Source organism: Scardinius erythrophthalmus, assembly GCF_964197995.2.
Source record: "Scardinius erythrophthalmus genome assembly, chromosome: 19".
Taxonomy (NCBI): domain Eukaryota; kingdom Metazoa; phylum Chordata; class Actinopteri; order Cypriniformes; family Leuciscidae; genus Scardinius; species Scardinius erythrophthalmus.
Window position 1 is genome coordinate 27,252,554 of NC_138239.1, and position 15,119 is coordinate 27,267,672.

At 38.8% G+C, this 15,119-nt stretch overlaps 3 protein-coding genes across 8 annotated transcripts in view; 2 read left to right on the plus strand and 1 right to left on the minus strand.

Annotated features, from left to right (window-relative positions):
• The first annotated feature begins 258 nt into the window (after positions 1–258).
• Positions 259–2,172, plus strand: nkl.2 (NK-lysin tandem duplicate 2). The gene is made up of 4 exons (XM_081393979.1): positions 259–1,352; positions 1,637–1,735; positions 1,818–1,975; positions 2,056–2,172. Exons 1-4 carry the CDS (start codon positions 1,257–1,259, stop codon positions 2,117–2,119), a joined length of 417 nt encoding a protein of 138 aa, XP_081250105.1. The 5' UTR covers positions 259–1,256; the 3' UTR covers positions 2,120–2,172.
• Positions 2,173–11,639: 9,467 nt separating this feature from the next.
• Positions 11,640–14,220, plus strand: LOC308680040 (uncharacterized protein). Of its 6 annotated transcripts, none has more exons than XR_014028872.1 (5): positions 11,693–11,860; positions 12,144–12,214; positions 12,993–13,088; positions 13,198–13,441; positions 13,680–14,027. XR_014028872.1 is itself a non-coding variant. In XM_081347925.1 (4 exons), exons 1-4 carry the CDS (start codon positions 11,818–11,820, stop codon positions 13,360–13,362), a joined length of 369 nt encoding a protein of 122 aa, XP_081204051.1. In that variant the 5' UTR covers positions 11,640–11,817; the 3' UTR covers positions 13,363–14,220. The 6 variants fall into 6 exon arrangements, 2 of the variants coding, with proteins under 2 accessions (XP_081204051.1, XP_081204050.1); XR_014028873.1 differs by having other exon boundaries at positions 11,709–11,860; positions 12,144–12,208; positions 13,198–13,855; positions 13,972–14,036; XR_014028874.1 differs by having other exon boundaries at positions 11,709–11,860; positions 12,144–12,208; positions 13,680–14,035.
• tonsl (tonsoku-like, DNA repair protein) overlaps positions 14,091–15,119 on the minus strand; it is a 32,247-nt gene continuing 31,218 nt past the window's right edge. Inside the window, exon 28 of the mRNA XM_081347923.1 lies at positions 14,091–14,628. Coding sequence (XP_081204049.1) covers positions 14,426–14,628 — 203 coding nt within the window. The 3' untranslated portion in view covers positions 14,091–14,425. The remainder of the gene's footprint in view (positions 14,629–15,119) is intronic.

The window sequence follows — 15,119 nt, forward strand, 5'->3', positions numbered from 1 at the left end:
ATGGGCTACAACATCAGAAGACCCCACCGGGTACCACTCATCTCCACTACAAATAGGAAAAAGAGGCTACAATTTGCACGAGCTCACCAAAATTGGACAGTTGAAGACTAGAAAAATGTTGCCTGGTCTGATGAGTCTCGATTTCTGTTGAGACATTCAGATGGTAGAGTCAGAATTTGGTGTAAACAGAATGAGAACATGGATCCATCATGCCTTGTGACCACTGTGCAGGCTGGTGGTGGTGGTGTAATGGTGTGGGGGATGTTTTCTTGGCACACTATTGGCCCCTTAGTGCCAACTGGGCATCGTTTAAATGCCATGGCCTACCTGAGCATTGTTTCTGACCACGTCCATCCCTTTATGACCACCATGTACCCATCCTCTGATGGCTACTTCCAGCAGGATAATGCACCATGTCACAAAGCTCGAATCATTTCAAATTGGTTTCTTGAACATGACAATGAGTTCACTGTACTAAAACGGCCCCCAGTCACCAGATCTCAACCCAATAGAGCATCTTTGGGATGTGGTGGAACGGGAGCTTCGTGCCCTGGATGTGCATCCCACAAATCTCCATCAACTGCAAGATGCTATCCTATCAATATGGGCCAACATTTATAAAGAATGCTTTCAGCACCTTGTTGAATCAATGCCACGTAGAATTAAGGCAGTTCTGAAGGCGAAAGGGGGTCAAACACAGTATTAGTATGGTGTTCCTAATAATCCTTTAGGTGAGTGTACATTTTATTTGATATGGCTTGTGCAGTCAAAGTTGGTTTGCCAACGCTTAATTAGTAACACTGCAACTTTCCACAAAGAATGCCAAAAACCTTATAAACAACAAAGATAGAGTATAGAGTAATATTGGCCTTTGATCAGAATATTACTCACAATTCCCCTTGATTCTTTTTTTATTTTTTAACATTACCTACACATCCGTGGTTTGTGGTTGGAAAGAAACGCTCACTTGTGGTTGACGAAGAGCTCTATAAGAGCTCCTCCACAGGCTTCTGAGGAACACTGAGGTTCAGATTCTGAAAGCTGCTTCTTGAGGCTGATTAAAGATTATCTGCTAAGATGCTCAGGAACGTCTTTCTTGTCAGCTTGCTCATATATGCAGGTAAACTCATCACTATCTCAGTTCAAAAACTACTTGTATTTTGAATATCTTATGGCATTACTGCTTGTATGGTAATGGACATGGGCTGAAGAACTTACAGTATAATAGACGTGCATGAAGAGTCATTTGCTTTAACATGGCATTAATTATTGTTAATTTATTTTTAGTCTGCGCAGCTCACTGGGAGATTCGTGAAGAGGGCTCTGCTGAGGAAGATCTTGAAGAAATCATTGTAAGCTTCTGACGGCAATAGTTTGTTAAACGAGTGTATACTTTAAAAAATAATGACCTTATGTAAAGCATTGCAACTCTGTTGCATCTGTTGAACAAGTGGGAAAAAAAATTGGGAGAAACCTTTTCACACTGTTGACAGGTAGTTATAGATAATGTAGTTAATTATAAGTAGCATACTTCTTTGCATTGTCTCCTTGAGGCAGTGGAGAGAGATTTGGAGATTGAGTTCTGCTATATTCCTATCTGCTTTATTATCAGTTTCCTATCTTGATGTGTTTTCAGGCTGAGAGCTTGGCAGAACAACAGGCTTCTCCTGTGTGCTCGATATGTAAATACACCATGAATAAGGTGAAAAAAAGAATCTCCTCTAATGCAACTCCGGTGAGTATCATGATTACTGTCGCAGTATTTAACTGTTTGAGCCTTTCACAACAGCTTTTACTAATGACATAATTTCCCTCAGGATGAAATCAAAAACCAGCTGAACAACACCTGTGAGAAAGCCAGGCTACTGAAATCTCAGTGCAAGAAATTTGTTGCGAAGCATCTGAGCACTTTGATTGATGAGCTGATGACTGATGACGGGCCAAAAACCATCTGTGTCAAAGTTCATGCCTGCAAGTAAGTGGCACAGTAATATGGTAATACATAACATAAATGTGGAGATTTTGAATAACGTTTTTTGTTTTTGTTTGTTCTAGGCCAAAACCACCACCCATAAAGGAGTTCACTATTTCTCATGATCCTGCTTTTAACAATTTCTGAATTACTGTGAAAGCATTAAATCCATTACAATGAAAGCAAAATAAAATTATATGAATAAAACAATCAATTATCTGTGTTTTCTTTCATTTCGGTTGAATTTCAAATATTCTCTAATAAGCTAAATCAAAAGTGTTTACAATACATCATTAATAAAATTAAACAGAATGTAAGGCTTTGTGAGGATATTAAAAATATATATATAACAATTTACCAGATCTGTTTAGAGTCTATTGCATTGTCAGTGAGGTGCTCCAATGAGTGCTCTATAAGAATGCAATGCTTGTTGGAGAAGAGCATTGCAATGAAATGACTCAGTCAAAAAGTATACATTTACAAAAGTCAACTGCTTCTTGCAGAATATATATTTGTTCAGTCTGCTGTGACTATGACATGAGCTTATTATGGAGCTGCAGTTGAATGAAGGGTTCTTGTGGCTAACCACCAGACTCCTACCAAAAGTAGGACAAGAGTTCCTATCATTGTCTCACACTATCACGGCATTTAAAGTGCCATGCCCGATTAGATGATGGTATTTTTGAATGATGTCTTACATTGTGTGACTACACAAGTGCACTTCTTTATGAGTGGCTGAGGACACACTTTCACAATAGCTTCAATCCTGTGAGAAAAATATCTTTTCATGCTTTTAAGGGCCTCTCTAAAAATCAGGCAGTGATAAAGCACAATGTAATATTTGATGTTTAGATGTAGTTTGCAATAAAAAAGTTTGGGGTCAATAATATATAATTAATATTATTTAGCAAGGACGCATTAAATTGATCACAAGTGACAGTAAAGACATTTTACTGTTACAAAAGATTTCTATTTCTAATAAATGCTGTTCTTTTGAACTTTCTATTCATCAAAGAATCCTGAGAAAAAATACTGAACATGTGATTTAGAGAAAAAAAATAATGAATTATACTTTAAAGATTTGAGTGTAGTCCAAATAGACTTTTCTGTCCGTACAAGTCAAGTATATTTTAACCCTCTATGGGACACCATCATTTATAAATTGCATGTAAAATACAATAACAATATTCAACCCCCAAAAAATGTATTTTAATATAATCATATGACATCCCCTTAAAATTAGCCAATAAAATTAACCCTTTCATGCATGAATTATGATAACCTCAGTCAGGATTTTTTTTCCTATGTGTTTTTCTTAGGGCATGAAAAACAAGAATTGATTTTTATTTTATTTTTTTTACAAACTTTTCAAAGAGATCTTCAGATGTCCACTTGAGTGAACAGCATGCGGTTGGTTTAAACTGAAGATATACTGTATTAAATATAAGACAATAATCAAACAGATAAAGTATGTGAATTTAACAAACTAATCAATGCAATTATATCAAATAATGTGAAAACTATAAAATATATACAAAAAATATAAATGCAAAATATTGCAATGGCTTCATACAACTTCATACAAGTTGCACTTTGCGTATCTATGATATCAGAACATGAGGACGTGATTCCATCAGAATTGTCTACAGCCTGTCAAGGTACAACTGTGGAAACCACTCAGATGCTCCCTCCAGTGCACCAGAGTATGGAGATTTACCCTTATTAGCTGATCATTCTGATTATGTTCAAGATGGACATGCACATCCTCTGAGAAAACCTAGCGATACGTTTTTTCAATCTCATCTGAAATGATCAGTGTTGGGGGTAACGCATTACAAGTAACATGTATAACGCATTCAGATTACTTTTTTGATGTTACAAGTAAAGTAATGTGTTACAAGTAACATGCATTACCTAATCAGATTACTTTTTGATCTAACAAGTAATTAACTACAAGTAATGTGCATTACCTAATCAGATTACTTTTTGATGTAACGATTAAAGAAACGCATTACAAGTAACATGCATTACGTAATCAGATTACTTTTTGATGTTATGAGTAAAAAAACGCATTACAAGTAACATGTATAACGCATTCAGATTACTTTTTTGATGTTACAAGTAAAGTAATGTGTTACAAGTAACATGCATTACCTAATCAGATTACTTTTTGATCTAACAAGTAATTAACTACAAGTAATGTGCATTACCTAATCAGATTACTTTTTGATGTAACGATTAAAGAAACGCATTACAAGTAACATGCATTAAGTAATCAGATTACTTTTTGATGTTATGAGTAAAGAAACGCATTACAAGTAACATGCATAACGTAATCAGATTACTTTTTGATGTTATGAGTAAAAAAACGCATTACAATAACGCACATTACATAATCAGATTACTTTTTGATGTTATGAGTAAAGAAACGCATTACAAGTAACATGCATTACGTAATCAGATTACTTTTTGATGTTATGAGTAAAAAAACGCATTACAATAACGCACATTACATAATCAGATTACTTTTTGATGTTATGAGAAAGGAAATGCATTACAAGTAACATGCATTACGTAATCAGATTACTTTTTGATTTTATTAGTAAAAAAACGCATTAAAAGTAACATGCATTATATACGTAATCAGATTACTTTTTGATTTTATTAGTAAAAAAACGCATTACAATAACATGCATTATAAAATCAGATTACTTTTTGATCTAACAAGTAAAGTAATGCATTACAAGTGTCATACATTATGTAATCACATGACTTTTTTCGATGTCAATGAAAATGACATTCTAATAATACAAATACATTTATTTACAGTAGAAACAGTCAATGCATATTAAGTTTTTAAGTTTTAAATTTCAAAAACAATATTCACATTATAATTATGAATTGTAGCTGAAATATAGCCATTGCATGCATGACGTCCACTACAGTGGACGTGATTAATCAGAGTTTTCTCTCAATCTAAAAACAAAACTTGGAAAATTTTACTGTGATATGACTCATCAGATATTGCTTTATGCTGCAATATTTTTTTTACCTACAAGAGTCTCCTAGGATAGAAGGAATGGGTGGATATTCTGGAGCAACTTGGCATGTCTGACTGACCCTTGGCCATCTTGGTTTGGGGGGGGGGGAGCGAAACACAAAGGCTTGCCACTTGGTTGCAATTTATAGGATGATGCACCAGGGTCCAATGAAGAGATTGATGTGCAACTTTTGCCATAAAAACCCGTGCAAATTCAAGAAAATGCTTTTTTAATAGCTGTCCACTGTAGTGACCACTATGCGTTAAAGGGTTAAAATCTATGTGCAATGGGTTTGACATTTTTGGCAACAAGTAGGTGGAGACATTGGGCCTTTCCAAAAACCCACACTTCTTTGCACTTAACCACTTACCTGACGTATTTCCTGTATCTTGTCAAGTAGGTGTGAAAATTGCAAGTGTGTGTAGAACTTTTTATTTTCCGATGTGCCACAATTGTAGGGTTGCAAAAATGCAAAACTATAGATTTAGTGTGCATTAGGGCACTGCACTTTGGTATTTTTTAGACATGGGACAGTCTGGCGCACGCACGTGCTCTCAAGTGGCAAGTGTGGGTATTTGGAAAGGTCCATAAGCACATGTTAGGTCACATGCTGTCAAGGCTTCATTGTGAGTTCATTTTAGACTAGGAAATGCATATAAATTCCATTAAAAAAAATTTACATCCATTTTGGTCACTTTTTAATGAAAATTTTGTAATATCAATAACTGAAAGGCCAAAAAATCTGTGTGTCATGAATAAATGACAAAGTCATTTTAGAGGATACATATTTTCTGTGTATCTGCACTATTGTTCTGTACTGGCATGCAATATAATAGCCTTTTTGCATATGTTTTAGGTTAATGTTAGTATGTTTTATAGAAGACAGAGAGGAAAAGCTGAACCTTTTCCAGAAAGTATTGATGATACCCTTACAAAAATGAAACAACGAAACAAAAAAACATGGTTATTGTAGTTTTTGCTACACTAATCATAGTTTAACCATGGTTTTTGTAGTAAACTGTGCTTATCCGCCAAAAAAACATGGTGCACTTTTACTATAATAAAACCACGGTTTGGCAGCAGTGCATAAGAAAATAAATATGCATATTCAGATATTCATACAACAAAATATTCTAGGGGCCATGAAAGTTTTGTGAAAATGATCAAATACGCTGGTGTTGACTGGCAACTTAAAAAAAAAATTGAGTGGGTTAGTCCCACACTCAGGGGCGATTCCAGGATGGGGCCAATCAGAAAATTCAACTGAAAATAAATACTGGTTAAAAAAAATATTAAGCAAGATTTCCAAAATCTTGTGCAATGCCACATGCTCTAATATAGATGGTATTACATTTTTGTATTTTGCATGGATTAGAAAACACAGTTCTGTTCCGATAAATAAAAAATAAAAATCACACAGACATTTAGTAATTTAACATTATTTGTGTGTGTGAGTGAGAGAGAGAGAGAGAGAGAGAGAGAGAACATTCTCAGCATGAAATGTGTCTGTTCTGTGGGTTAACTGCACCATCTCTGCTCTGCCTCAGAACAGCTGTATTCTGCGGTTTTTGAGCTGGCTAGTCTGATAAACTCATCCAGGGACCTGGCTCTCCGTGACTCTACACTGAGCACTCATCAGACATGTCGCACTGTCGCTCATCAGACATGTAGGCCTACATACCGTAAACACTGACGAGTCGTGGTGTCTCTCTCCTCCTGTTTTAAAAACGCGCAACTGTGCTTGCTTCCTCTTTGTCCGAGTCTCAAATCAAGCAGTGATTGACAGCGCTCTGGTCCAATGGTGCGGTGGTTGCCGTGGTGTCTCTTTCCTCCTGTTTTAAAGGGGTCATATAATGGTACATGCACTTTTACAAGTTGATTGTACTGAAATGTGTGTTGGCAGTGCCTGTACACAACCATCATAAAATGATAAAAATCCATCCAGTGTTTTTTTTTTATCTTCTTATATGTTTTCCCCCATCTCAAATCAAGCTGTTCGACTTTGTGACGTCCCAAAATCGACGCCCCTCCCACGATTGTTGATTGACAATCGTGGCTCCACCCTGGTCCCCTGAGCTGCCGTCTCCGCCCTGGTCCCCTGAGCTGCCGTCTCCACCCTGGTCCCCTGAGCTGCCGGCTCCACCCTGGTCCCCTGAGCTGCCGGCTCCACCCTGGTCCCCTGAGCTGCTGGTGCCGCCCTGGTCCCCTGAGCTGCCGGCTCCACCCTGGTCCCCTGAGCTGCCGGCTCCACCCTGGTCCCCTGAGCTGCTGGTGCCGCCCTGGTCCCCTGAGCTGCTGGTGCTGCCCTGGTCCCCTGAGCTGCCGTCTCCACCCTGGTCCCCTGAGCTGCTGGCTCCGCCCTGGTCCCCTGAGCTGCTGGCTCCGCCCTGGTCCCCTGAGCTGCCGTCTCCACCCTGGTCCCCTGAGCTGCCGTCTCCGCCCTGGTCCCCTGAGTTGCTGGCTCCGCCCTGGTCCCCTGAGCTGCTGGTTCCGCCCTGGTCCCCTGAGCTGCTGGCTCCGCCCTGGTCCCCTGAGCTGCTGGCTCCGCCCTGGTCCCCTGAGCTGCCGTCTCCACCCTGGTCCCCTGAGCTGCCGTCTCCACCCTGGTCCCCTGAGCTGTCGTCTCCACCCTGGTCCCCTGAGCTGCTGGCTCCGCCCTGGTCCCCTGAGCTGCCGTCTCCACCCTGGTCCCCGCCCTGGTCCCCTGAGCTGCCGGCTCCACCCTGGTCCCCTGAGCTGCCGGCTCCACCCTGGTCCCCTGAGCTGCCGGCTCCACCCTGGTCCCCTGAGCTGCCGGCTCCACCCTGGTCCCCTGAGCTGCCGGCTCCACCCTGGTCCCCTGAGCTGCCGGCTCCACCCTGGTCCCCTGAGCTGCCGGCTCCACCCTGGTCCCCTGAGCTGCCGGCTCCACCCTGGTCCCCTGAGCTGCCGGCTCCACCCTGGTCCCCTGAGCTGCCGACTCCACCCTGGTCCCCTGAGCTGCCGGCTCCACCCTGGTCCCCTGAGCTGCCGGCTCCACCCTGGTCCCCTGAGCTGCCGTCTCCACCCTGGTCCCCTGAGCTGCTGGTGCCGCCCTGGTCGCTGCCTATTCACCCTAAACCACCCATTGTCAGCCTCCAGGGCGCCCACCCCTTGGGTTTTCTTTTCCTCCCTCCCTCCTTCCCTCCCTCAGTTGTACTGTCTGTGTGCGGCGCAAGGACGCACCTTTTGAGGAGGGGTGTACTGTCAGGTTATGTTTGTATTTGATCTGTTTCCCTGTTTTGTTCATGTCTGAGTTTCACATTTTCCTTTGTTCAGTTTCCCGCCTTTGTTCAGTTTCCATGGTTACCGTCATTATTAGTTCATTGGTTTCTGCTGTGTCATTTATTAGCTCATTTCAGTTTGTTATTTAAGCCTCACCCTTGCTTCACTCTTTGTCCAGTCTCTGTTATGTTGAGATGTGTTTGCACCGCCTGTTTGCTTGCTTTTTTAGTAAGAATTAAACTTATTAGTGTTTTGTGAGAACCTGAGTCTTCTGTCTTCAGTTTTCTCTGCATGCCACGTTACACTCTGCAACCGCACTGCCCCACCTAACCATTACATGAGAAAAACAAAGCAGACTTAAGTATGACTGATACTTGCAAAACCAACTACAAAATCAGGCCATCTAACATGAATGTGGGAATTTAGACCCACTATTGAGGGTGAATAACACTTCTCGCCATCACACACTCAGCGTCAGTCATTTAGTTCTGGCACAAAACAGCCCCTAATACATCCTTAACTTATCTGAGAAAACAATACTCAAATGCTGACAGAACAAAAGCATTAAATGACAATTATGTAACCAAAACAATTAAAGATGGTAATGATTTCATGCTGGTGTTGGTAATAAAAATATTTGTATTCATTATTTTCAATTAATGAATTACTGGATTTTGGAAACCCTATCATTGATCAGTAGCACAGTATATGGTGGTTGAATTTAAGTGAAGTTTAAATCAAAGTAAATATGTACAAAATATAAGTAGGTTATGCCAATTTCAATGGATACTGGCTAGTAGGATTCATTATGATGCAAAAGACCTGAATAACAGAAGACAAAATGTGGCCAGCTGGGAGATCTTCAACTCAACAGCTCAAAACCACACAAGCCATTTCCTCTGTCATGTCTTTCTCACAGTCACTGATACATTCAAATATCTGATAATATCAGAGCATCTGTAAATCAACTTGAATCCTGCTGACGCATCACAAAATAGTTTTAAAAACAATACATCTCTTCTGAAACTGGTTCAAATTAAACTATGACAGCTACCTTCCCTGCATTTCATGAGACAATGGACAGCACATTACATTATTTTAATTCACTCTGATTAGCTGAAGCCTTTAAAGTGGCTAAAAATAAGTGTGTGTCAACATGGGTTGATTGTCACGTTGCTTTTTAGTGGTCGGGTTGTTGAAGGTTTGAAAGGTGTGAAAACACTTTGCAGATCAGGTTCACACAAAATAATCATTTACTCACCCTTCATGTCGTTCCATTACCTCGCATACTTCTATGAAAAAGGAGCTAATTTATTTCCTATCATGTTGGGTGAATTGAGTACATTGGCATTTTTATTGTGACCAGGGTTGGAACAGAAAGCCATTTCTTATTCAGATCCATTTTCATTATAATAAATACAAAAATAATGAAACCCAATGACTTTCGGTTCCTTTAATGATTCTCGTGTGTGAAGTGTTCCAAATCCCATACAAAAATACAGGTTCTTTTATAGTCAGTCAAACAAAGTACATGCAGTGTATATATATAAATATATATATTTTAATGAGTCAGTACTTTATTGTCAGTCAGAAACATACAGTACAGTGCATCCAGTGTAATGTGAATTCCATGAATGTGTTGGTTCTTTTATGTGAATCACACATAATCATTTACATTGTAGTAGGCTATTAGATACACATTTTGTAGTTTTGAATTAAATTAGGCCTAAATAAGTTACCATATTCTTTTAGCTTTATTGTTTAATGTAGCCTATAATTAAAGCCAATCAATACAAACAATGAGAGATGAGAAGATATGTGGTGAAGCTCTCTGAGAACCAGAGAACATGGTTTGAACTTTAATATGTGCTAATGTTTCACCATCAATCAATCACATCAAACAATTCATAAAGGTCTTTTAAAATGACAGTCTGAGAATTAGAAATGAGAAAACAGTTTTTGAATCTTTATTCTTTGAGGCTGCAGTGGCATAAATGAGTCACAAGGGTGTCCATTTCATTTTGTTTTTCATTTCATGATTGGGTTTCCCAGTCATTAGTTTGAATGACATGGGATTTATGCTTCTGCCATTTCCTAACCATTAAGATGATGTTTTGAAAAAAAAAAAAAAACAGTTGCATTTGAGGCCTAGAACATGCAGTAGCCTAGACAAGTTTGTATTTGCCACAAATGAATGGCAAATAATTCGATTTTGACATGTGTTTTGTACTCCATGGTAGTAGGCTACCATAGTATTCTTGGATTATGATGGCACATTTCATTTCAGTGCCATGGTATAACTATCTAATACCATGAGTGAACCATGGCATAAATATTAAACAGAGCTGCCAACTCTCTCACATTCACCGTGAGACTCACGCGATTGACACTTTTCACACGCCACACATCCATTTTCTCACGCACAGAAAAATGGCAAAGGAAAGAGGACACGGAGACCGACAGACTAGACAGAGCAGGTTACTTATGATATAAAAAAGCTCTCAGATTCTGTCAATTTTATTACGAAATTCAAACAATAAATACCGTTTTGGCGCTTGTAAATGTGACGAAACAGATCCCTAGCGGCACGTGACCCGATCATCTCTAGCTAATAGAGCTCGGGCGTAGACGTTATGGAATGGTGCATTGTGGGTTACGGCGGCCATTTTAGAGGCAACGCATAGCCGGCCGGTCTCCACCGGCACCGAGAAAGAAAGAGAAAGAGTTATGGACCGTGACAAAAAAGTTGGCTATACCATATACTGAAGTATAATTTATCATACGTCCAATAATCCACTGTTTTCGTCCGATAAGTTAGTATATTGACGACCAACGGCAACCCAAGCCATCCGACGAAAATGGGGAAAACTAATATGATTTATGAGGCGTTTGCCCTGTCGATCATGAGACCGATTACAGCAGTTCACAATACAGCAATACTGAACCATTTTCCAAAAAATAACCTAAATTAATGACCAAATGACCAACGTTACCTACTGCCTACTATACGCTACTATACAGTACATCTACTTCCGTACCGTGATTCCCACAATGCATTGCAACGTGACGCAATGATCCCGAACTCTATAGTAAATATACACGAACAATGTTGAAAGATACAGCACAACTTACCGAAATGTATATTCCTCATACATGATATTGATCAATCAGTGTTTTTCTTTTGCTTAATTTGCTTAATGCACCTTTAATTACAGTAACTTACTGGGACAGTGATTTTGCCAGTAAGTTACTGCGAAAAACCTTTGAAAAGTCTAACAGTGTACTAACTGCTTTTAGCTTTGACACTGAATTTAAAGAATGCTAATTAGATATAGTATGTATAATCAAAATAATATAATTTAGGTTAAACGAGTATCACACACACAGGAAGATGAAAAAAAAACATCTTGTCCTGTTGAGGGGTGTTACCAGTCTCACTTCACAATGTCTGTAGTTTCTGGTTGAACAAATAGGAGTTATAAACAGAGTGGCACCAAAGATCTGCAGCAAACCAGGGGAGACTTTAATAGCATTCACATTCAGACTCTTTTGGCAAACAAGATGCTGCGAATTATCATCCTGGTCACCCTGCTGATATCCTCAGGTAAAATCAGATCACAGATCAGTATTATCTTTATCAATCTATTCATCTGTCTTTTGTGTGCCTAGCTGAACAGTGTATACCAGTTTGGAGCAGCTTACGTTTATTTATGGACATTTGTAATGCTGGTCATGCTAAAACCAGCTCGAATGTGCCCAATAATGTACATATTTTTTAATCTAATTTTCTATCTGTTTAACAGTAGGCTATATTAAGTGCCCACACACTGTATTGTCTTCTAGGTTTAGTATGTGTTAAATTTAACATGCTTTTTTCCCCCTCACAGTTTGTGCTTTTCAATGGGAGATGTACAAAGAAGAGTTTAATGGAAATGAAATAGAAGGCGGCTCTGTGAGTGTGTGTGTCATTTTGTGTTCATTTGTACATGCTTTCACCAGATTATTGTTTATCAGTAGTGGTCAAAAGTGTATATTCATAGAAACTTCCTTGACATTTTCAGTTATTTTTCAAGATTTTTTGGAGAGTTGTGTAAATAGCAAAAAAAAAAAAAAAAAAAAAAAAAATTAACCAATTTAGCTGAATGATAATTTTAATTTCATCAAAATTCACAACTTATCTTAAAACAGGAAAACTACATGATCTATTTATGATGATGATGAAGATGGTATTTTGCAACTACCTATAAAATGGCCAACCAAGCACAGTGTATACCTATATATATTTCAACAAGAGGTCACATCTTTGCCATATATTGAAAATAAATGTTTGCACTTCATTTCGATGGTCCACTTTAGACATTCAACTAACCATAATTAACTTTGCAACTACATCCCAACAAACTCTCATCGGAGTATTAGTAGACTGTTAGGTTAGGTGTTAGGGTGCGTGTTAGTAGGATAAGTTGACAGTTTCAAAATTACTTCTAGTAAGTAGAATGTCTGCTGGGAAACATCAGAATAAAAAGTTTGCAGATATTAAGCAGACAGTCTACTAATACTCTAAGTGTTAGCTGACATGTAGTTTTGAAATTAGGTGCAAGTTAAACTCTAAAAGTGTTTTCAAGATGCAAAGAAGCTTCACAGATGTCAAGCTAGTCATGTTAGGTTTTAACTTCTAGGTTCACACTGTCATATTTCAACTATTGACTCTAAAATCCTGTGTATTGTCTTGTTAGGGTGATAATCAAACAGAACAACTCCCTGGAATGTGCTGGGCTTGCAAGTGGGCCATAAAGAAGGTGAAAAGACAAATCTCCAACGGCGCAACTCCGGTTGGTACAAGTACTCTTTTATATGATTTCATAAAAAAAAATGATGTTATTCAAATACAGAAACTACAAAAGATTACCGGCTTAGAGTGTGCTTGTCACTTCCCAACAGGAGGACATTAAAAAGAAGCTGTCGATGGTCTGTGAAGAGATCGGGTTCCTAAAGTCACTGTGTAGGAAGTTTGTGACGAAGTACACGGACACTCTGGTCGAAGAACTTTCAACTACTGATGATGCCAGAACCATCTGTGCTAACATTAGTGTTTGCAAGAAATAGGCATGGAGAAATGTATTAAATTGTGCAAAATTTTAATTCTGTCATCAATTACGCACGCTCATGCCGTTTCAAGACTTTTGTTCATCTTTGAAACACAAATCTGAGAGATTTCTGTCCCTTCATTGAAAGTCAAGCAAGTTTGAGCATTCATTTACCATACGTGACATAAAAAAACATGCGCATAAAAGCCCATATTTAATCTGTTCATCATATAAAGCAGTCGCATGCTCAATTCGTATGGATTTCTTCTACAATCTCTTTATTAAAGTTTTGACACGTCACAGTTCTAGGTTAATAGACTTTCAACGGAGGGACAGGAATCTCTCAGATTTGTGTTCCGAATATGAACAAAAGTCTTATGGGTTTGGAACGACATGAGAGTGAGACTGAACTATAACTTTAATGATGTATTAGATTCAAAGTTTAAAACTCATATGTTCGCTGATAAATTAAAGACATGCACAAAGTCATTTTTGTTTGCTTCCGAGTATTTGCTTTAGCTGGAAAAGGTGACGAAACTCTGCAGTGTAGCCTACTAGAGTTAATAGTGTGATTATTGTGGTTTTGTATGTCACAGGTTTTTTTTGCATATTTGTCACATACACCCAGCTTTACTTTAGCACCACCGTTTTTGTCTCTGCAATCAACAGGAAAATAAATGTGTGAAAAGCATTCATGGTTTATGGTGTCTTTGTTCTTTTCTAGTTTTTGGAAATTACTAACAGAGCATGCTTGAATATGTATTTTATTGGTCCATTAGCAACACACCACATACATTGATGTCTCATGCCCATTTCAAACTCATAATTTCTTGAATTTCACAAACTAACCACCAATAAAGACAATTTGCAGAAAGACTAAATGGAATAAAATGGGTTTGAGTCACAAGTATAAACAAACATACGTGACCATACAAATAGTTACAATAAAAAAATTACATAATATTTCATACATGCTACAATTAGACAGTATTTACAGACGAAAGTTTTCAAACATTCACCCATTAACAGTGAACTTTGTGCATAAACAATACTAGCAGAGGTTATATTTAGACTAATGCGGTTCACTGCGAGGCTGCAGTGACGCTCAGCATGCATTTGGAGTCGCGAGAGAAGACATGCACAGGTTCTGTTTTCCGTCTCCAGCTCTGCTGCAGTGCATCCTGGTCCAGCTTATTTAGACTCTGGGAGCACAAACGCAAGTCTCGGATGTGATCAGAGAGACCGTCCAAACAAACATCGCCCAGTGGTCCTGACACCTGACAGCCTGTCGTGAAGAACCAACTTTAAACGTTAGAGGACACATACTGTAAAGCACACAATAAAGTAGGGCTGCCCCCAATAATCGACTAACCGGTCGACTAGAAGAGGTTTGGTCGACCAACATTTTATAAGTCGGTTAGTCGCAAAAAAGGCAATTTAAGGCTTGTTATTATGATTTATGGCTTAATATAAAAGTGTGATTAGTCGGCCAATCGCTTAAAGGAGAACTCCGGTCAATTTTAACATTAAGCTCATTTTTTTGTAAATTTGGAGTGTTGTCAATACAGAGAACCACGACAAAAATCGGTGTTGCCTACACCGTGTTGTTCTCTTTTTAAAATTTGCACCCTGTTGACTTCAATGGGGCAAGTTTTAAACCTGCTTTTAGCCTCTTAACATCCTTGATGTAATGTCATTACAAGTGCACAGCCAATGTGAGTGATTCCTACAGTAGTCGATTGTCGAGTTCGGGCGCATGATCGTACGTACTAAACC